The sequence below is a fragment of the Buteo buteo genome, chromosome 18, assembly GCF_964188355.1.
Source record: "Buteo buteo chromosome 18, bButBut1.hap1.1, whole genome shotgun sequence".
In the NCBI taxonomy this organism is placed as follows: Eukaryota; Metazoa; Chordata; class Aves; order Accipitriformes; family Accipitridae; genus Buteo; species Buteo buteo.
Window position 1 is genome coordinate 4,610,732 of NC_134188.1, and position 22,741 is coordinate 4,633,472.

Here is a 22,741-nt window from a genome sequence, read left to right on the forward strand (position 1 = left end):
GAGCTAAATGTGGGGCAGCTTAAAGCAGGCAGCTCAATATTACATGAGTTTTTTTCAAGAAGGTCCAAAAGCCATGTCCAGAAATACAGCCATCTTCAGCTGCTGAAGGGATCACTACTTACTTAACAGGCTTGTGGTCAGACGAATCCCCTGAGCTAAGGCTCGGCCCGAGTGAGGTGACTATGCCAGGTACAGCAAGAATGTCGTGTGTACCCGGTGATGCACTACTCCAGATTAAGGGAAAAAATAGTTTGCTCTTGGGGAAGCAGAGTCCTTGCACAGAATAGAAGAGTCGTGGGACGAAAAGGGGCCTCCTGCAGCGTGCAGACAAGCACGTGGGGCACCAAACCTCAGATGTATAAAAGCATCTCAAGAGCAGCCCAGAAAAAGGCCAAGTTCAGGCACCTCTCTGGTAAGTGGTGGTGAACCCCAGTGCTCCCCAGCCAGCACACTGGAGGTGCCAGGGCTGCTCGTACGACCCGTGGGCAGACACCCCCCGTACGTCCCCTGAGGGGAAGCATCCCTCTGGGTCTCCCCATTGACTGTAGCCCAAATGTGAGTGTTCTGCGAGAGCCCAGACCTCCTTCACCTGACACCTACGCTGCACCCATGGCTGCGGGACTGAGCCCCGCACTGAGCCCCTTGCGCCGACTGGCACAGGAGGCCCATTGCAGAGCAGAGGAGAGCCTTCCAGTTTGCTTTCTAAAAATCTATTAATCTCTAGCTCAAAGGTAAGAAACACTTCATTAGGGACTAGGTTTTGCTCACATCACATTAAAGATTTCTGGGACTCTTCAGTCTACTACTATAGATATATATATTTGTCTATAAAGGCATCTTAGCTTTCCTTTACAACACTTGGTGATTGTCTCTTGTTAGCTTAATGGACAAGTTGTTGATGTTTATATTTGTGATAAATGTATACAATTTCAGTTTTACTTTAGCCTCCTTACTTTAGCAGTAGTGTTCAATATATACAATTACACAACATGCTCCTTTTTTATGTCTCTCCAAATAGAATTCTCTACACTATATATACCAAAGTCCCTTTTCTCAGACTACTAAGCAATAAAAAAAAAAAACAAAGGAAGAAATGTAGCTTATTTTTTCCCCACAGATGAAATCAGAATGAGATAATAAGAATAGCTGTGCAGCCTGTTTGCCTCAGAGGCAGCCATCAGCCCAGCAGTGCTACCAAGGACAAATACTGCTTCTCATTTCTGCAGCAGCCCAGAGACACATGCTGCACCGCAGGGAACACCGCCAAGGGCAGGTGGGATGAACTTGTGTGGGATGTAAAATATTCATCACACCTGTTTGGTGTAAGTGAACGTGAACAGTGGGAATATCCCTGTCTGCAGAAGGGAAACTGGACTCACTGGGCTCTCTTCTGCAGCTCATCCAGAGCTGCGTACACACAACCATCGGTGCCACCTCACTTAGGTGATGCACTGGCAGGACACGGCACCGGCCGGTCCTTCTCCAGTGGTGCCTGTCACTGCGATGCTGTCGGTGATCCCAGGCTCTGCGATGCTCCAGCTCTTATCCCCTGTACGTTCACTGAAAACACATGTCTTCCCAGAGGCTATCTGAGACAGCAGAACAGACTGTAGACATGTGCTCGTGTGCATGCAGGTGTGTGTATCCGTGTGCAGGTACACAAACACATGACTACCTTTCCATATAAATCCCCAAATAAACTAGACATATGGTAATCTCCAAGACTCAGTCACTTTGACTCCCCAGTTTTAATTGGGCTATTGCCTATTTAGATGGTAAGCACTCCAGGACTGGAACACCATCTTTATACCAACTGCAAAATGTCTAGCACTCTGTTGGGATAACTGTGGAATAGTAAAAATGTTAATGATGTCCTACATTCCAATGAGATTGTTATATAGAAGTCAAATATTAACTAAAAGGAATACATTAAGTGAGCCAAGTGCTTTCTGTTTTTAACACACTCGATTCAATCCAGACAACATCTTCTTGTTCCTTGTTCTGTGTAATTCAATGAAACACAACAAGGTAATGTTACTTAAACAGATTTTATTGCACTGGCATACAAGAAGATAAAAACTGATTTTTCAGGTAAGGCTAGTCTTTATGATTTGTGATGGCTAAAACCAAATCAAGGCAATTATACATCAAGCCTGCTATTTCTCCAATTAAAAAGCTGGCAAGTAGCTGGTTTGATGGACATTTAGAATTGCCAGACCTTTGTAATGCATAATAAATCATTCCTTTCACTAAGCTGCAGAAGCAGTAAGATCCCTTAAACAAACTTAATTTCTATTGCTGTGATCATTATTGCCATTATTATTATGATGCCTACATATGTCATTATTGGACACGTCTATATTATTGGAGCCATGCCACTTTGCCCTGGGGGTAATGTAAAATCACCAAACAAAAGTATTAGTGCCAGAGGTCTAAAAAAACAAGCAGGGAGAAGGTAGGGGAGGCCATGGGTGTGTATCTGAGGGCAGGAGAGCCACTGGGATGCTACGACGGGCATCTCCAGGTGAGGCTGTGTCACCGGTGCGAGCTATCAGGTGATGCCTGAGGTTGGCCACATAGGTGAGAGGGACATGGATCTGCCAGAGCGAGAGGTTACTGGAAAGTAACCACCAGCATGTAAATATTGTCAAGTACCTCAGCGGTCACTGCTTCTTCCAGGTGGGTAACTTGGTATTAGTGCTCTCTCTGGGTTGACTGTGATGTCCCTTAGACTTTCATTAAAAAATTTGTTCTTAAAATTACTTCTGAAGATTATCTGTGAATCAGGGCATGGCCTCCCATTTTACAATAACTTTATAGACTGGTGTTTGGTCTCATCGTACACTGAAATGAAAGTGAAATCTTCTGAATATGTATATAAAAGAAGAGCTGGGCTGAAAGGTTTGTCTCTAAAGGGAGGCTCAGGTTTTTGACTCCCAAAGAGAGGACCCGATCCCCCTTACCCAGACAGGCCAGGGCTTGTCCACCCCGCTCCTAATGAGAGTTACGGATTCTTTATTTGCTCCCTCTTAGTGAAAACTTTGTCCAGCCTCCTGGACAAATTCCCTGAAAGGTATCTATAAAAATTCATTTGTTAAATAGTTCTGTTCTCTCATGGAAGCAGAAAAATTCTTCAATTTCTGGTGTGATTAACACTTTCATATATGAAACTTGCACCTATTGATCTACAATGAATTACAAAGTCTTTGTTCTATTACGTTCTTAGTAGAAATCTTGGAAGAGTATCTGTGAAGAGCAACCAATGAAACAACCAAAGAAAATAAAAAAAATTAACAATGACTGCTCTGAAGAAATTGCCTTTGCAGTAGCTGCTGTACTGCACTGTTTAACATGTCTGTGGGCCCTGTATGAATGCTGTAGCTACGTTGCTGGTGTTGGAGCTGCCTGATTTCAAGCACTTTGTGAGGAAAGTGCAGGCTTCTCATGCCTTCAACTGTCCAGGAAGGGTAATTTAGAAACATCTAATATTACAGCTCCTGTTCCAGCAATTTTGAAAATGAAAATTGTTAATTCAGGGACAGGACAATTATTAATTCAGAGAAAAGCATGCCTACTTCCCAGTCAGTTCATAATCATTTCCATTTATCTCAAGTCTGATGTAAATGGGTTCAAAGCACTTAATAGTTTCACAATTACCCCACCACAGGCCTAACCACAGCAGCCACACAGGGTCTATGAAAGCGCTATTCAGACTGCCTGTAACAAGAACATACGTTCACATGTTTAAAGCAAATGCTGCTAATACATTTCTGGCACAAAGTACTAATCCAAGAGTGTCAAAGTCTCTGGATGCTAGAATTGTTAGTCACTATTGGGTTTTTTTCCTGATGAAATAAAATTTCATGGAAAAATACAGGCACCTTGAGTCCAAAATATATCCTTTGGAACATTTTTGTATTGACAGATTGAAGCTTTGGCTCTAACAAACCCTGCCCAGATCCATACTGGATTTCCTTGGATGGACAATGTGATGCTTTCAGGGTTTTTCCCTGAAACATAACCCCAGTAAGCACAAGCACCACTGGAATACTGATGGGGCCAGAGCTGAGTGGCTGTGGTGCTAAGCCCAAGCAGGAGAGAGATCCTCACATTGTCCTCAGGCCTGGACAAAACAGATAATAGAGCTCCCAAGCTCCCTGTTGTGGAAATGAAGGCCAAATCTAACAAGAGGTTGGATAGTGAACAGTTACTCAGCAACTCACAGTGTCGGTGTAACCTGAGAATGGCATGACCGCTGTTTCTTGCAAAGAACAGGAGCCTTAAGTAAAATTGGATCCTCCAGTTTAAAGTGGAAGAGAAATTCTGAATCTTAGAAAATGAAATTTTGGCTAACTGTGAAGAGGTATTTCAAATGCATGAGATGTAGAAGTGGGACACATTTCCACTGACTCTTTTGCTGAACTTAAAGAACGGCATGGAAACATTGCTCTGTCCCCTGCATGAGCAAAGGCCACAATACCACTGGAGCCTATTACTCATCATGGCTTTTCACACAACTCCCAATGCGCTGCCAAATCCCTCAAGCCCACCAGAAGCCAAATACCCCACTTGGAGGCTGCCATTGTCACAAGAGCCACTCCTGATCCTCATTCTGTTTTTTTCCTCTGAATGCAGTATAAAATCAAGGCTGTCAAAGTCAGTTGCTTATATGGATATCAATAATATAAGCAAAAGGAAAAAATAAATTCACCTTTACCTGATACTTGGCACATGGCCTAAATATATTTCTTTTTGAGGACAACATGTAAATAAAGAGATCTTTAATTTTTAGTGGACATTTAAAACCTTTTCAAGAGGAGCATTAGAATGCCTGGGGCTATTTCTTTTTTATCTTGAAATCTGAAATATTTATGTGTAACTAAAAAAATTCTTCTCCAAGCAAGGGATACAAACATACTCTAATTGGGAGGTTGTTTCAAAACAAGGCCATGTAACTACCCCAGCTCTTCCCAGGGAAGCATGTTCTTCCATCCCACAAAATGAAAATTAGCACTTTTTGTCACAGCAGTGGCTGTGAGAAAGTCACTGAGGATGGGGGGAGAAGCCAAGAGGTTCCCCGCACTTTCTTCCTTCTGTCTCGCAGGGACTGAAGCAGAGCAGACCATGCTGTCTCAAGTAGCGTAGGGTATCTGCAGAAGTCTAACGTTTGCTGCCAGTTTGGCTGCAAAGCTGGTGAGAGACCCTTCTGGTCTGTCCCCAGCTGAGGCTGCCCCAGGACACTTGTGTTCACTAGTGAAAAGCTTGACACAGTGATGGGGTAGCAGCATTCTGTGTCTTACCTAAATGGACCCTTTTGAGTACGAGGTGCCTGGAGATAGTGCTGTGTGTTGGATAGTATCGTGACCTGTAGAGTAAAGTACTGAAGGTGCAGCCAGGTGCAGAAATCAAAAGCAGTGACATGTCTCTAGAGCTGCCTAGCATTAGTTATTGCTCCAAAAGGAAAGATGGAGAGCTCAGGCAAGACCACTGGGCAGTTTTCCCCCCGGTCCCAGCACCACCTTTGCCAGTGACTCTGCGGAACAGCCCCATTTCAGCTGCAGCTTGGCGAACGCTGCCTGTGCTGCCCACAGGTTCCTGCTCCCTTGCCTCCTTGCCTCCCCTTGCCTCCAGAGTCAGTGGGTTATTTCCATCAGGATTAGTCCGGCATTATCATGAACCCATCTCCCAAGTGCTGGCAGCAGTGTGCCACAGCCAGCCGTGCCAGGCAAAGCCAGGCAGCGCCTGCTCCACCGGCACAAATGGGTCCAGGCAGGGCTTGGTCTCTGACACTGCAAAGGAAACAGAAGCTACAGGGAGAGAATAAAAATCCCTACTGACATCTCACAAGTGGAGTCCCCCGAGCACTCTTTTTTATTCCTTTTCCACTGTGCAGTCCCCGGTGGCCAATTGTTGGGTAGAGATAATTAGCCTTTGATTAACACCATTTTTACATATATATATATGTGTGTGTGTGTATATATATATATATGTATTTTTTTTCACTTGTTCTACTTTTAACTCCAACTGAAAACACGTACAATTAGCACATTTGAGGCCTCTCGTCTTGACACAGAAGGAATAAGCAGCCTTTTTACTAAGCAACTAGTTCTTCGCCTACCATTTTCCCAGCTATGGTCCCACCTGAATTTGCTCAAACATCAGCCTTCAGATTTCCCCTTAAAACTCTTCTGCAGAGCCTTTGTGCCTGCTCTGCAGCCTCAGGATTTCAGGCAGGGAGAGGAGTTTGCTGCTGCTCCCTTTCTGCCCCTCCGAACGCCATTACTCCTGCTGCTCCCTGCCTGCTGCCCCGGGGGTGAGTTCCTCACTCCCACTCCTTGCCCTGCAGGACAGCGTCTGAGAAAACCATGGTATTAGAGACAGGGTCAGCCCAGCAAGTTTCTGCCTCCTCTTTTTATTGCTTTCCTGGTTCTTCTCTCCTCCTCAGCCATATGGCAGTAGGGTACAAGCCCTGAGTAGGGAGACCCAGGCCAGACCCGGGAGAAGTGATGCACCTCAGAGGCAGAGGTGATCTCATTGCCCCATTTGCAGTGAGGAAGGAGCTTGTGCAAGCGAGTCCACATCACTTGAGTCCTGTGTTCAGTTTTGGGCCCCTCACTGCAGGAAAGACATGGAGGTGCTGGAGCGTGTCCAGAGAAGGGCAACCGAGCTGGTGAGGGGTCTGGAGCACAAGTCTTATGAGGAGCAGCTGAGGGAACTGAGGCTGTTCAGTCTGGAGAAAAGGAGGCTGAGGGGAGACCTTATCGCTCTCTACAACTACCTGAAAGGAGGGTGTAGTGAGGTGGGTGCTGGTCTCTTCTATCAGGTAACAAGTGATAGGACGAGAGGAAATGGCCTCAAGTTGCAGCAGGGGAGGTTTAGATTGGATATTAGAAAAAATTTCTTTACTGAAAGGGTTGTCGGGCATTGGAACAGGCTGCCCAGGGAAGTGGTGGAGTCACCATCCCTGGAGGTCTTCAAAAAACCACGTAGGCGTGGCACTTCAGGACGTGGTTTAGCGGGCATGGGGGTGTTGGGTTGACGGTTGGACTCGATAATCTTAAAGGTCTTTTCCAATCTAAGCGATTCTATGATTCTATAATTCTATGATCACAGAGTAAATCCTGCTGTGGGACTTGCGCTGCCCAGGACCATGCAGCTAAAATGTACGTACGGAGTGGGAGACTGCACCACCTGACCCCACTCCTGCCTCGCACAGTGCCCACCTCAGGAGCCATCAGCTGGGCATTTCTGTTTTCTCACAATACCTGACATCCCCTATCATCTCCACTCCAGCCAGCTCACACCCCTACTCCCCTTATCACACCCCAATATCAGAGTGCATCACAAATACTAATTTTTTTTCCTCCACGGCACCCTCATGTGATGGCAGTTCCCTGGTGTCCCCATCTAACAGCTGGGCACTGAGGCACAGGGAAATTAAAAACATCCCTTAGATCCTGTGCTAGGTGAGAGGTGGGTTTTGCTGGCAGACCCAAAGGGTCAGAGCAGCAGAGCACTGAGCACCCAGAGGTGCTGCGTGAGCAGAAAATGAGGGACACGCTCTGGCACAGAGGTGGGGAGCTTGGATGAAACCATCTTCCTACAGGCCCTGTGTAGCATCGTCTGGTACATCCTGTTACCCAGAAGATGAGGGGAAGGATATTCAGCTGCTTTAAGGTTTCTGTTCCTACAGCACCTTACCTCCTCACTGCCTGTCTTTTAGCATCCACAGCAAATAAGCAGGGGGCCTGCAGAAGGCAATTTCTTTCGGTTCACAAACCCTGATCCATTCCTTGGGCAGATGGACCATGTGTGAGCATCTTGTGGGTCCCATAGCAGCCGCATTATAGACCCTTCATTGTAACGCTTGGAAGTAAAGGAGCACCTCTCGATTCTTACTGCTGTTTTACCGTAACTAGTAGTCCCCAATACCAAATCTTGTGCATTTGTACTTAAAAAGCAGTTTAGAAAGCCATAAATGATGACAAAGCTGTCTGATGAGCCCAAAATGGATTTTTTTCCAGGATACAGAATGAAAAGATTGAGTGTTCTGACTGCTCTGGTCTCCAGCAGGATCAAAGAAAAGACTGAACTTGCTAAGTACAGGAAATCTAGCCAAGCTGTAATAATGATGAGGGAGAAGAGGAGTTGCACTTTTCTAAGGACTATTCTTGGGCCAAATTCTAACACGTTTGCAAGTGTTGGGAAAGTAGTACCCCTGAAAGCCAGGTCAGTCTTTCTGATGAGTGCTGGCTTCTTACAATTGTGCCACCACCACACACAAACTATAGATATATTTCTCCTAAATTCATTGTCAGAGACAGTTGTGAAAATAAACAAGTTTCACCTCAGCCTGAGATAAGCACTTAAAATGTTAGCCCAAATTATTGTTTTGGAGGCAATGGTGGGAAGTGCCATGCAACTTATTAACCAGTACAACCAATTTTGCCTCTAACACAAGAGGTTATTAGCATTTGGACAAGGTAGCTACATGACACTGGGTGGCATATTGCCCATTCACAGGACAGAAAGATTACTCTGAAAAATACACACAAGCACACACATATCAGCTATTTGAACAGAGGAAAAGGTTTTCCTTGTCCATCCTAGATTTTGCAGGACAATGCTACGTGCGTTTACTTGTCTGGAAGGTGTGTATTGTATACCCACCCAAAACCCACCCACACTCAGGTGTAGAGACAAACACACACACAGTGGTTACTAGCGATACGTCCTTCCCAACGTTGGTGGACGCGAAGCACTGGGATGCCATCAAGCACTGCAGTGCTGTCCCAACTTTTGTTCAGGGCATCTGTGTGGTTTCCCCATTCCCAGCGGATCTGATTGCACCCCCGTGCTGGGACCTGTCCTGAGCAGTTTTCCCCCTGTGACAAAGACCGCAGCATGAGATCATGCTGCAAGTCTGGAAACCCATCCATGCCCAAGCAGAGTCCAGGACACACTATCCCAGTATAACCCTTTCCCTTACCCGCTCCCACCCTTGGGGTCTGCAGCCCAGAAAGGATCCCTTCCCCCCACATGCACTGTAGATCTGGAGTCCTCATTGGAAATTTCAGAGGCAGAACTTGCTAATCGGACTCCGCTTTTCAGCTGTTTGGGCATGCGGTACTGGTAGAAAGGGATTAGCCCAGTTTCCAGGGCCTCGATGCAGTTTGGCCACAACAGTCCTCAGCACAAACACATCTGTTCTGAGTGTACCAGAGATATGAAAGTGATTTTTTTTCCTCTCTGTTTATGTCCAGAAGGATCTACCCTCCAGAATTTGTCACTTTTGGCTACTCTCCTTTAGATGGCACTGTTACCACTTCCAAGAGGGACTGCTGCTGGCCGCTTTGCTGAACAGGGCTGAAACTGGGCCAGGAGTGTCATTATTACTGGGCTAACAGGCCAGAACAGGTCAGGAGTGACCCAAGTCAGGGGGAGCCGTTTGTGATATTTGCTCTAAAAAGTCTTCATGGGATCCTCTTCAAGGTATCACTCCAGCTCCTGCTAGTCAGTTTTTCACTTTGGAGTATTCCCCCTCACAGCACAAAGGTTGTATTGACATGATGAACATCCAACACTAAGGACAAACTCAATCTACTCCTTTTCAGAAAAAGTTCGAAGTGGTTCCCAAAGTCAACAGGAGTCATGCGTGCATATCTGACGGCCTTAACTAATTAATCTGCTAATTAAATAATAATGAGAAGCCATGCTGTCCACAGTCACTACAATCATTAATTTTCGTAACTAGCTAAATACTTAGGTCAGAACCACTGCTTTAGATTTTTTGTCCACTGCCTCAGTCATCACCTGCTTCAGTTGCCTAGGCTTTTTCCCAAGACAGCAAATTGGTTTAGCTGTCATTTAATGGGTTTGTATTAAGTACTGCTACACGTTGTGTACTCCTTGATGTCTATTAAATGAATCTTGCCTATTAAGAGCATTTTCAACTAAGAATGAGATGATTCCAGGATACAATTCAGCACTGGTCTGGAACAGTCAGAAAACAAATCCAACAACACCCAGAGAAAATTGTCATGCAACCTCAAGGTTGCTATAGCAAATGCTTAAAATTGGAAAGCACTCAAAGAAATGGTTGATGTGGGCTAACACTCTTTATTACATATTGACACTCTCCTTCAGCTAAACATGTCTGTTGGATCACTTGCATTGGTGCTTTCCCCAACTTTGGAGAGAGAACAGAAACTGTGTGAGCAAGACAAGAGAGCCAAGGGCATGGGGAGACTCCTACCTGTGTGCAAAACACTGGTCCTTTGGTTGCTTTTAAGACTCAGTCCAGTCCTCAGTTTCTGGGAGCACATTTTCCAACAGAATTCGGCTCCAATTCAGAGAAAAATCTATGTTTTGGATGTTACTTTGGTGCGGTGTAAGGACAGAGAGAGACATACTAGAATTAGGCTATGAGTGACTATCAGCCCAAAGAGGGTCCCTAGCACCAAAGTAGGACTGGGCCCTCTGCTAAGCAGAGCAGAACTGTCAGCTGGACAAATCAACCCCGAACGTCTCTGGAATAAGGCCCCACCTTGTTCCTGAAGGAGTATTATCCCCTTGCCAAACTGCAGTTCTACTCAGACCTCAACCATTTTGCCTGCAGGCTTCTCAGAAACAAACACACACAATTATTATTATTTTTATAATGGGAGAAGTTTCTTTTTCCATGCTGCCCTAACTCAAAGCCAGCCAACACAATTTTGCTCAAGCTTTCAAACAATAATGCCATCTCAGAAAACGTCTACAGATTGTATTTTCGAATGACACTCAAAAACTTGGAAGTCTGCATCTATGTTGCAAGACAACAGACTGTCCAGTTATGCAATTGCTTGAGTAGTCCCAGATGATCCCACTACACGTAGGCTCTCAATTTAAGCATCAAATTTAAAAGCGCAGTAGCCTTAGGCCTCCCTGGAGGTCTTAGTCAAGACAGGCAAGTACCTCAAGCAGAAATCCAGGTCTTTGGTGCTGTAAATAGTTTTCTGGAAGTGCTCACCTGCCTCCATTCACTAAACATGGAGCCTAAAGCAACCGTACTCATAATGTAGGTACCACATCTAAGTGCCTAATGGATAACTGCTGGGCTCTTGCTGACTGTGCAGCTCATCACCCAGGGAAGCTAGGGGTGTCTTTGCTGGGGGGGGTCCATGTTACATGGCTCCCAGCAGCGAGCAGCAAACACAAGTGTCTTGCACTGCACTGAACAGTGATACGCAGATATATATATATATATATATATATATACTCCAGGGCGACCAAGTGAGCCCAGAAAGGACTGACACACAGGCTGAACACAGGTATCCGAGTCCAGCAGTGGATCTGAAAAAAATCTACATGTAATCCTGCCCAAGCCTGAAGGTGCTTAAATTCCACGGGTATATTATGTTTTACGTCCAAGCCCTCCAGGCACTCAGAGGAGTATTACTGCAACCCCCCAGCTGGCAGCTGGCCTGATAGTGCAGAGGAGCTGGGAACATGGGGCACAGTTATGCCCAGCCAGGACTTGGAGAGGTCTCTATTAAATAAAGTCCCTGAGGTGTTCCATTTAGGAGGCATTCTCAGGACAGATCTAACATGCACTAACAGGATGAAAGTCATCTCAAAGCTCAGCTGCAGCAGCTGTTCTCATTTAAAACACATCCAGAGGAGATGAAGGAGATATGCCCAAGCTTCCAGAATTCCTTCAGCAAATTATGAACGAGGCATGAGATGAAAAATCTCTCCCCAGTGGACAATGCATAGACAAAGCTGAGCAGACACCGCTCTGCCCCTTTTTGTTTCCCTCTGCTTTAATCATGGACGCTCCACAGTCAGCTCAAAAAAAAGAAGAAAAAAAAAAAAGCTTTACAAATGCCCATCAAGCCCAGAAATGTCAAGACTAAAGAAAAATAGAGGGGAAAAATCCCCTGGGAAGATATTTAAAATATTTAGTACTTTTTAAAAATTCCCTGTTTCTTCAGTTCAGTGAAGCTCCCCCTGGCAAGATCAGCTCCTATGTAGGGAAAAGCGTGAACTACATTATTTGTTCAAAGGTAACCTTTCCCACCAATATGAAAAAATAACTGAATAAAGTATTTCAGAATTTGTAAAGACTGTTTGAATCTGTGTTTTGGTGTTTTGTTTTCTTTCTCTCATTTAATACTGAAAGTTTACTCTTGTCTCTTCCAAAAGGAGACAAACACGCAATCAAGGATATTAGCCAAATCTTGGGTCCTACTGCTGATGATCATCTGCCTGTTTTACAAAGTAGTTGGGATACCAGCTTAACCTGGGATGGTACAAAATACATGGGCATCAGGGGAACCAGGTCTGGACCTCAGAGCCCAGCTACATCTCCCAGATCACTAAATGGCTTTTGAAACAAGCAATACCTCCAAGTCCTTCACGGTTACTGTGGCCATCTTTTAAACTTTATGCATTTTGCCTCGGGTTTAGTGAATAAATAAGCTTCTCCAATTATTGACAACATTTTCTTTATGTTCTCTATACCTGCTGAATGTAATCTGCTAAATGCTGAGATAATGTTATTCTAACATCTTCAGGAATTGGCACCTCTGTAACAGGGACCACTCTCCCTGATCTGTGGTGAACAGGAACAGTAGATAAGTGCTGTGAGAAAGCAAATCTTTTCCTTCATTCAACACCTTTGGTTGACTAAATGCATGGATTGTTTTTGCATTTGTTCGCAAGTATCAATATCTCAGTTACACTTTCCATTCCAGCTGTAGCGGTCAGGGACTGTGACTTCGAAGTTTCTGCATCTGCTTCACTCCTAAAGGCATCCTGAAAACCCTCTGTGCTTCTGACAAATGTTTTGGTCACAATTCTTCCTCTTCCAAGTTCCTGAACTTTGATTTTCAAATACATGGCATCAAATAATAATTCCCTCCTCATAATAACTGTTGCAAATAAACTACATGCTTTGTTCCCAAGAACAAAGTTTCAATGACTGTGCAATAAACTTGGGCAAGTGACTGGTATAAAGGCAAAGTATCTTTCCAATGGTAAAAAAAACCCATTGTACTTACCTGCCTGAAAAAGTGCTGTGTTGTTACAGCAAAGACATCAAAGCCACAGCTGGCCCTTTTAAGTTCATCTCGAATATTGCTTAATTGCTGGGACTGCTCATCACACTTTTCCTTCAACCTCTGAACGAACTGCTTTTCAGCGTCTCGACTCTCTCCTGGTTTGGGGGAGAATCCATTCTTTGGGGTGGCTGGCCTTTGCTTGGTATGTCCTACAAAGGAGAGAAGAAAAGATCATCGGGGTCACTTACTTCAGATACGTGCACAAGACTTTTATGTGTTTCTAAGGCCTTTGGGACTCAGCCTTATAAAAGAAAAAAGGTCTGCAGCATTCATAGAGATCTGTAATGACTTTCAAAAAAAGCAAGGGCACAGTGAAATATGTTTCCCTAGGGGCCAAAGCTCAAAGCTTTGTAACAGTCATCTCACCTCAGGCTCTGAGCCTGAAGGTCTGCTATGAGTTGTGGAGAGCTCTCCTAAGAGTGTCTTACTGAGAACTGAGGTTGTTAGAGGAAGGATTCATCTCATCTATATTACACACCTACAAGAATAGAGGTCTGCATCTTGATATGTAATGCTCAACTCTCCTGAATGGCAGTGAGAGAAATGGGCACTTCCAGGTTGAGATTCACCTTATCCCATTGTGGATGTGGAAAACAGTTGGATGACATTTACACTCTACACACGATTTCTTTGGCCACTTGAATCCCAGGCTTGGTGACTTAACAGAGGTGCCAGATTTACTTTGCCTTTGCAGATTTCCTTTTGCCTCCAAATGGGACAATGTGGGGCTGGAGCTGTCCTTCCCTGAATGCAAACACAGCATGGGTTGCTTGCTATTGGGATATCACTATTTCTTTTTATCAACAATACTGCAGTCTACCTTGCTAGTTCCCCTCGCTCTCCCCTTTATAACACTTCTAACATTGCAGCACAAACCAGGTATGTATAGAAATGCCACCAGTAATGCTGACTAGTTACACCAGTGGCTCTGCATGGCTTCTCCCTCTGCACCATCGGTCACACCAGATTCACTATATGGTCTGCCTGCAGAGACGGGTGCAGACAGGCTCTGGCTCCTCTGATGTGCTCCAAGTTGGCTTGAAGCAAGCCTAATCCCGTATAAAGATGTGAAACCACTAGTGTAGCTTGTCTTTAGGATATCAGCTCAAATACAGTGTCATATTCACATGAATGGCACAAGAACTAGAGCTTACTCATGATAAGCCACTTGAGGGAAGAGAAGTTTTCATCCCAAATTAAGTTCATATCCTGCTTGAGTCAACTATCTATTTCTCTGGATATACTCAGTTACAAGGATGAAGCAAGAAGGGGTAGTGTTCTGGTAGTGTCAGGTTGCTCAAGCCACTGCTTGGACAATCTGTTTTGTCTTTATACTCTTAGTTTTCTGAGAAAACTCCTCTGCAAATGTTTATGGTCAGCTGGGCAACACCTTTGCACAGCTTACTGATTCTTTTTGCTACCTTCAGTCTTTCCTCAGCTGATGCTTTTTAGCTCATTCCTGAATACTGGCCCGGAATCTCTGGTACTCTTCCTCAGCTCCTCCCGCTAGTCTCAAGCTTTTAGTCTATGAGCGAGAGTCAGTAAGAAAGAGGGAGAAAACAGTCAGACATTGGTCCGGATACAGATTAAAAACTAACATTTCTATGTTAGCAGAAAGGGTTGGGTATGCAAGAATCTGAAAAAAAGGGTATCTTGTAGTTTTATAATCTTGTAGTATACACTTCCTGAAAAATAATACAGAAACAATGTCTCCAACCAGTTCTCAGCAATGAGTGTAACAGGGGACAGTATTCTGACCTTTCCCAAAAACCAGCAGAATCTTTCCACAGAGATGAGTCTGATGGTATGAGTTTGAGCCAATCTGTGAAGTAGAACATTGTTCCAGAGATAATTTTGGCAGATGTGCTTTAGATATTCTAGATCTTTAAGACTGTGGCCTGGGTGTGCAAATGGATCCTTACAGCAATTTTACTGGACCAGGCAGGGAAGAAGTGGCTTTGTCAGAGCAATACCCCAGGAGCGTATTCCTACTTTTTCAGATCCCTAGTTTGTGTGGAGCCACTGGGAGAATATCTTCCAACTTGCTCCACTACGTTCTGGCTCCAGGCTAAGCTTACAGGGAGCCAGCTCCAGCAGAGAAGCTCCCTCATGTCTCCAGGTATCTCATGCTGCAACTGCAAAGAGCCACAAGTGCAAAACAGCTTTGAAACTCTTTGTCCCCATGACGTGTATTTACAAAGAGGAATACCAGGTTTCACACAATATCAAGACTAACTTAATGATGCTGTTAAGACCTAAATAATACAATATGGGATGTTAGAGCTGACTTTCTGTCATTCAGAGTTTGATCAGCATTGGTATTGCCCTCTATCCATTTGCATGTCAGTCAAAGCCTGTACACCTTTTTGTGCAGGAATGGTATTTTCTTACAGATTCTTTCATTCATTTAAAGGGGCTCTTAAATGGGCAGTAGGTATTATCACAAAATAAGAAATTCATAAAAGCAACAGCCATAAATATCTGTCTTTTTAGTATAAAAATCTTGGGTTGTTTAGGCAGCATGGTGATGTTACAAGAGGAGGCATAGGGAGAAGTGCAGGGGGAAGCCCTTGAAATCAGTCCAGTTTTAATTAAAACAGAAACCCATTAGGTTGTTTTGTCTTATAACTTTCTAGCTTTCCTGTTCACTGGAACATTTGACGTGCACATCTCTATGTTGTCCTTGTCCGTATTATAAGCTGTCCTTGTAAATTAAACTGTGCTATTGTCCTCAGGGATAAATCTGAATTTCTTGGTTCATTTGGGTCTGAAAAGCAGCTTACTAAGCTTATTCTGCCATTGATGTCTCTCTTCTGTTGCTCTGCACAAAACAGGGTATATATTAATGATGCTGGCCCTGATTCTGAATGTCCTTTTTGCTGATGGTGGGACCAGGGGGGCAGACCCGCTATAAGCTGAAAGCATTGAACCCCTTTGATCCGCTTCAAAACTCCCAGGTCCTTTTTTATCTACCTGAGTGTTTCAACTAAGCAGACATAATAAGTATATACTCATAATAAAGCCCATGGGGATTTAGATGGGGAATGCAATTTATTTGCCTTTTAACTGTCCAGTTTCTGATACTTTGGTAAGGAAAGTGAGGAAATTACTTTGAGAGGATTGATAACAAGCAATCTGTAGAGTGATGTATGTCAGAAACAGATGGTACTGTCCTGCAATGGGGTGGAAGGAGAGGACCTGCATCTATGTATACCTACACCTAGACAGAGATTTCAGGAATGGTATTGCATCAATAGATAAAATTGAGATTCCCTGCAAGACTCTGCATCTCAAAACTCCCTTGCAAGTCTTCAGGAGGACTGATCCAAATTCTAAAGATCAGATCCAAGGCCAAAAAAATAATTGTATGACAATTCAAACCCAGCACTGATTAAAAGGAACTGCATGTGAGGAGGCCAGTAACAGAGGGAAAACAACCTAGAAACGGCACTCAGTTTAGAGCCTGTTCCATGGCCATGCGTAGCTGTGGTGCAGTTACCTGGGGGACACAGGCTCTCTTATCACAAAGTGTAAATGCCACATGAACTTGTGATCCTGATGGAGGAAAGGCTGTGCTACTGCCCCTTAGACCCAGCTCCACTCACTCTTGTCTTGTTTAATGGCTGCTTGGATTATTTTGTGAAATTGTTAAATAGGTGAAAAGATTGTCTGTCTTTATTGCTCTGTTACTGCTGTTGTTATTTCAAAGAATGCTACAGGCTACTCTAAAAAAATAAATGAAGATGAGGTTTATTTTCCTATTTGACCCTTACAGTGATAAACAATTTTAGGTTGCCATAATTTCAGACAACCAAGCTTAAGAAATCCTAAATCATTCTGATGGGGAGAGGGCAGTAACTCAACCTCTCATGAGAATGAAGAAACCTTTGAGGCCTCATGAATTGGATATGCCAAAAATTTAAGCCTTGAAAATCATTAAGTCACCCATGGAAATGCAGGTCTCCTTAAGACAATACAAATACACAGTACAAATATGCCTATGTTTCATTTTGCTTTCTAATTCCAGTGGAAGCAAATCAGCTGTGCTGTAACACAACCAGTGCTGGTGCTTAAACTGGACTCCCACCATTATAAACAGTGGTGAGCTGCTGGTCTGGCACTCTCTGCAACACATTCTTCTTTGGATCTCTCTTGGTGATCTCACCAGGTGCAAAATAGCCTGAAAATTATAGGATTCGAAGGACAGTGTTAAGTTCATCTTTTTACCCTAGTATCTTAGTAAGCAGAAGAATTCTGAGCCCTGTTGGTGCCTGGGAAGATTAAATTTAACCTTCCATTTTCTTGATTTTGCTGGTTGGGAAGGAGGAGAATAGGGATTGAGTTTAGTAAACATGAAGAGACTTGATGCAAGTTAGAGGGGCTGAAGACCTGTTCTACATGTTTTATCTTTACCATCAAATGAAGAAACATGGGGTTCTACCCCCCATAATTATAACCCAAGTATCATGTAGCTGTAGAGATGACATTTAAATTATTTAAGTAGAGTCTGAAAAATGAGGTAACAGAAGAGAAGAAAACTGCAAACACAATGAAATCAGTGGGATTCATTTCAGAAGCGTTTAGAACAGCCAAAGGAAAGCCTTACAAAAGTCTTTAGGTACCTTATACATTTGTTAGTGTATGCTTAGTAGACAGAAATAGAAATAAGTTTGCTTCATTTCAGTAAATAAACAAAGGTATCCTTTAGAAATGCTAAAACTATGTGTTTGTGCCCAGTGTTGAGGGGTAAGTTGACAATGCCCCAATAGCACTCTGAAGGTTATTTCTATAGATAATCCCTTTTCCAATTATGCATAAAAATAGCCTATGAAATTTAGTGCCTCTGCACAACAGCAAGAGTAGATTCCGAGTAATATACTCTCACTCCAGGTAATTGTCTGAGGTGTCTTTTATTTCACTATATCTATCTGTTCTCTTTTTATATAAGAAAATTATAATGATAAAAAAAAGTTTCTGTGCCCTTAAACATGTAATAGCAACAACTATTTGTTTTGAAGGACAGATGATTGCACAGTTGTAACAAAGAAAACATAAGTCTATTCAGCTCATGCATTGGTGTCATAAAGTCTGCTGTACTCACAGCCAGTTTAATGAACCTTGGACATAATCAATCTTCACTTAACAATGGTAGGTCTCAGATTTTGGTGTTAACAAGAGATGCAAAATCGACAAGTTTAAATCCTCCCTGAAACAGTGCTTTTGGGTTCATAAATACCTGGTGAATGGAGCTTGGTAGCGGTTACTGCTGATCTCTTCGGGGATGAGACAGCTGGTCTGTTAGCATCCTGATCTTTTTGTACTTCTTTCTTCAGACCTGTTTTAGAAAAAAAATAAAGGTAGAAAGAAACCAGTTTTATAATTCTGTTTGCAATTGTGCAGAACTATGTCATTAAGTTACGTACCAGAGTGGCAAAATATAACTATTTCACCAATACATCTCCCAGGCTTTGCACAGAACGACGCTACAGAGTACTTCTGTGTTGGATGTCAACCTGCCATTCTGCAAGTGTGACTGTGTGCACGTGGCTGAGCTGACATGCCCAGCACTAAAGAACGTCAGAAAAAGGCCTTACACACTATCTTGGCTCTCCAGCCATCTGCACAGTGACAAATGCCCTTAAGGCACAAACAGCTACAAAGGTAGCCCATCCTATCTGTTCTGAGCTCTATGTTCTCTCTTTACCTTGCTGTGCATCCTCAGCCAAGGATGCTGGAGGAGAAGCTCAGTAGGACTGTGCAAAGCTGACTTTAGCTACCTGCAGGGCCCTGCTCTATCAACTTTTTCCCCAGGTTAGGAAACTGCCTTTTCTGGTGACCAGGTTTCCCGAGAGGGTCCCATACAGGCAAGCGACAGGCTTCTGCAGAACCAGAAGCAGGCGGGGGGTGTCAGGGCCATGCTGGATGTGGCACCCCAGACAGAAGAGTGGGTCCCTGCCTGTGCAGTAAGTCAGGCAGGGCCAGAGAGGTGCAGCACAATTAGTGCACGAACCTACAACACGCTGTGCCAACGCAGGACACAACAGGGCCATACCGCTGCCTTTACACCTTGTTCATGCTCATCTATGACCCAGGACCGTGCCAGGCTGCCCTCCCTCCTCTCCTCTCTGTGTTCGTAGCTCTCCAGATTACTCCTGACCTCTGCATCTATCTTTTTTTCTGCAGCCACTAGTTGTTCCCACCGACAGCATGATGCCCCACAGCTCTTGGGTTATGATCTCCAGAATCTCTGTGCTAGCCTTTCCTCTTCCTTTAATTTTTCAGTGGGAGGCAACTCAGTGTCTGTTATTATTCCTCCACCACTGGAGGTTAGGGGCTCAGGATGGTCTGTCAGTTGTCCAAGCTCTGCAGTCACGGACTGCCTCTTGTACCAGGGAGATACAACTAACTTCATCTGAAAGCCAGAGCGGCCACCCAAGCTCAGCTCACCCCTCCTGCCCACCCACAACTCCCATCAAAACAGCTGTGGGGACCATGCTGAGTGCAGTAACACGAAAGCCCTGCCCTGCTGGTTTGCCCATGGTGTGACAGTCACAGCCACAGGATTTCATGCAGAAAACGCTCACCAAGGAAGTAAGAAAGAAGAGCAAGAAAAAGCAAATCCCTGAGACATAAATGTATTTTCATTTGCTTTCCTTTTTTACTGTTAGTGTTTGTTGGGGGTTGTATTTTAGCCTGCAGAACTGTGTCACAGCCCCTGGATACACAGGAAAACCAGAGATTTAAGGCAAACCACTTGTCATAAAGGTAAAAACAATGTTTGCCTTATTAACTTTCACTTCTCTCATAAGTATGTTTACGGACGTCTGGTAGGAAAATGTCCCACAGTATCTGAAGTATCTGAAGCAGGAAAAGAAAACCATATTTTCTCGGTGATGCTTTAAAGACAGCGGCAGTCTGAAAGCTAACACTACCTTCCATTTTGCTTAATGCAAATGTGATCTGGCTATTTCAATAGTGGAGAAAAGTGATAATTTTAGATGGGGATCATAATCTTCAGGGACATTTACTGAATAACTAGTTTTCTGCCCTTTTCCAAGCCAGAGCTAGCCACAGCTGCAGTATCAGGCTTATTTTTGATGCATCATTCACCCTTCCACTTCTGTCTGCATCAGGACTTGCAAGCAGCGAGCTGCGGACGCAGCATTTGCCACGCACCAGAAGCCAACCTTCATATTTTCCAGCACCGACTCTCAGCATTCGCTTGCAGCGTGCTTCTGCGAAGAGCATGTGCACACGCACAAGCTCCGTGTCCAACTATTTGCAGGAGGTTGGCACAGGAGAAGGTCTGAGACCCTCTTTGACTCCCTCCCACTGTTCATAGGCAAATCGCACCATCAGTCATCAGGGGCTGGTAAAGACCGAACTCTTCTTCATACCTTTACTTTGGTCCATCTCCATTTTCTCTGCTGTTTCTAAATTGGACGTGCTGAGGTTACGATTCTCCTTTGTGATCAATATTTTTCACAGTGAAGTGACTGAGGATATAAATTTCCTGTGTCTGCCACCTACTACACTGTACTTTACTACAGAGCAGGACATAAAATAAGTTTATGATGCCATTTCATTACTAAGGACCAAGCGTAAGCAACTTGAGATGGGAGCTGTGAGACAAAACCAGAGCTTGTTTCATAAAGTATAGTTTATATGGTTACAGATTCAAGCATTACTTTTTCATGGCAATGAGGCCTTGTTTTTTCTGTGGTTTTCAAAATAAAAATATGATGCACAAATGGGCCATATACCAAGCTCCTCTGTAAATTTCGCTATTGCAAATGTCAAACACAAACAATGGTAGGGAAAGTGTGTTTTCCTTATGCTTTCAGCAGTAACGAGGGGTATATAAATACTTAACTGCTTTTGTTTTTGAGACATTTTCAATGAGGAACACCTAGGAAATTAGTTCAGCCTCTTAACCTTAAGCACAAAGCAAGGAGCAATTTCCCAATTAGAGCTCAGTTGAATGAAAACAGAGCAAAGAAGCAAAGAAGCCCAGCGAGCACCATCGATCTGCAGAGGGCAAGGCGAGGTCTGCGGAGAGCAGCGAGAGTCGCCCATCGGGGACGGCTGCACCGGAGATGTCGTCCTCGGAAGGTGGGAGATCAACAGAGCCTGAAGCAGGTTGCGAGCAAAGGTGCAACTAGATATCTCGGCAAGGAGAGAAGAGTAGGATTAATAACAAGGAGGGGAAACAAAGATAACTGCCCTCCTTCAGTTTAAAAGATTAGGAGAGGTCCTAAGGTCTGGCAGGGGCGGCGATGCAGCAACCGGGGAAGCGAGGAGGAGTTGGGTAGCAAGGGAAGAGCCGGTGCACAGCACAGCTTTGCTGAGAAGGGGCTGGGGAGGGGGCACACGGAGCTAGGGATTATTCAGCTTCTTAAGTAGAAGGGTCCTGGTGGCCCCTCTGTGGCCCTCCTTAGCGAAGAGGGATTTAGGAAGCGCACAGAAAGCACAAGAAAGGACAGTCCTGAGGTCCAAACTGTTAGTGTTCTGCTAAACTCATCACCCGCAGGGAAATCTGAGGGGAAGAGCCATCCCTGGCATCAGACCTCAAATAAGAGCTTGTGCTGAATGTTTCTCTAAAAATGGGGTTTGTTCTTTCTCTTCTCTTTTGAAACAACAGCTGTTAGTTGGTTAAAAGAGAAACATTGAGAAAACATGTTGATTTCAAGAGAAGTTGCCACAGGGAAAATTTATTTTTAAATGACAAGAGTTTGGGCTCCGAATTTGTCATTTCACAGAAATCTAGAATTTCAGGTTTATAAAAATCTGTAGGAGAGAGTTGGCATGATGACGGGCATAATGCTGTACTGCAGGGTACGGCACAGCAGGAGGTTATACAGTTTGATCTTTTCTACCTCAGAGTGTACTAGAAGTAACTCAAAGGTTATAAAATACATAAAAAGTTTGGTGCTCCACTGTAAGTCAGGAAACAAGACAAACATTTCAGTCATTATTAGGGCCCTGAATGCATACAAAACTTCAAATAATACTTTGACTGTCATATGTATTTTGAAATGTCAAAAGGTGTGTACAATCATAAAATAATAAAAAATATGTAAAATACAATTACAAAAGGAAATTAAGCACCACAAGTGTATATTTCTTGAATCTGCACGCTGTTTTAATTTTGTTCTAAATTTGTCTTTTAAAACGTAAATTAACTCTGACTTAGAACAAAATTTACTTTAAACTCTTAGTGTTATTGTCCACAGGCTGGAAATACGGAACTCCAATTAGCTTTGTGCGAAATGCCCGTACATTAGCTTTATTCCTGCTGGCTGCATAATCAAGGCTCTTAGCACTGAGCCTCCCAGCAAAAGGCTCCTGGCGGAGCAGGAACCACCACTAACTTCCAGGCTTCCAGGAACAGCTTCCAAGGCTCTGCCAACCCCCTTGACTACAGGAGCTCATGAAGTGAGAAGTTGCCTTACCGGTAGCCAGGAATCAAAGCCGTGAATGACTAATTTTTATACGAATTTACATTCCATTTAAGGTTACAAATCTCCCAATGTTTCCTCTCTTTTAAAAGATATAGTTGTATACAGAAATGGATATTTCAGGCCATGAGATAACTGTGAGCATAAATACTTGCTCATGTTTTCTACTAGTGTGGTTAC

The 22,741-nt window shown here is 43.9% G+C and overlaps 1 protein-coding gene across 1 annotated transcript in view; it reads right to left on the reverse strand.

Moving 5' to 3' along the window:
• The window catches only part of MTUS2 (microtubule associated scaffold protein 2), a 310,632-nt gene that overhangs the window by 49,236 nt on the left and 238,655 nt on the right, over positions 1 to 22,741 (reverse strand). Inside the window, exons 8-9 of the mRNA XM_075050661.1 lie at positions 18,340 to 18,438; positions 13,044 to 13,252 (exon numbers count right to left, since the gene is read on the reverse strand). Coding sequence (XP_074906762.1) covers positions 13,044 to 13,252; positions 18,340 to 18,438 — 308 coding nt within the window. The remainder of the gene's footprint in view (positions 1 to 13,043; positions 13,253 to 18,339; positions 18,439 to 22,741) is intronic.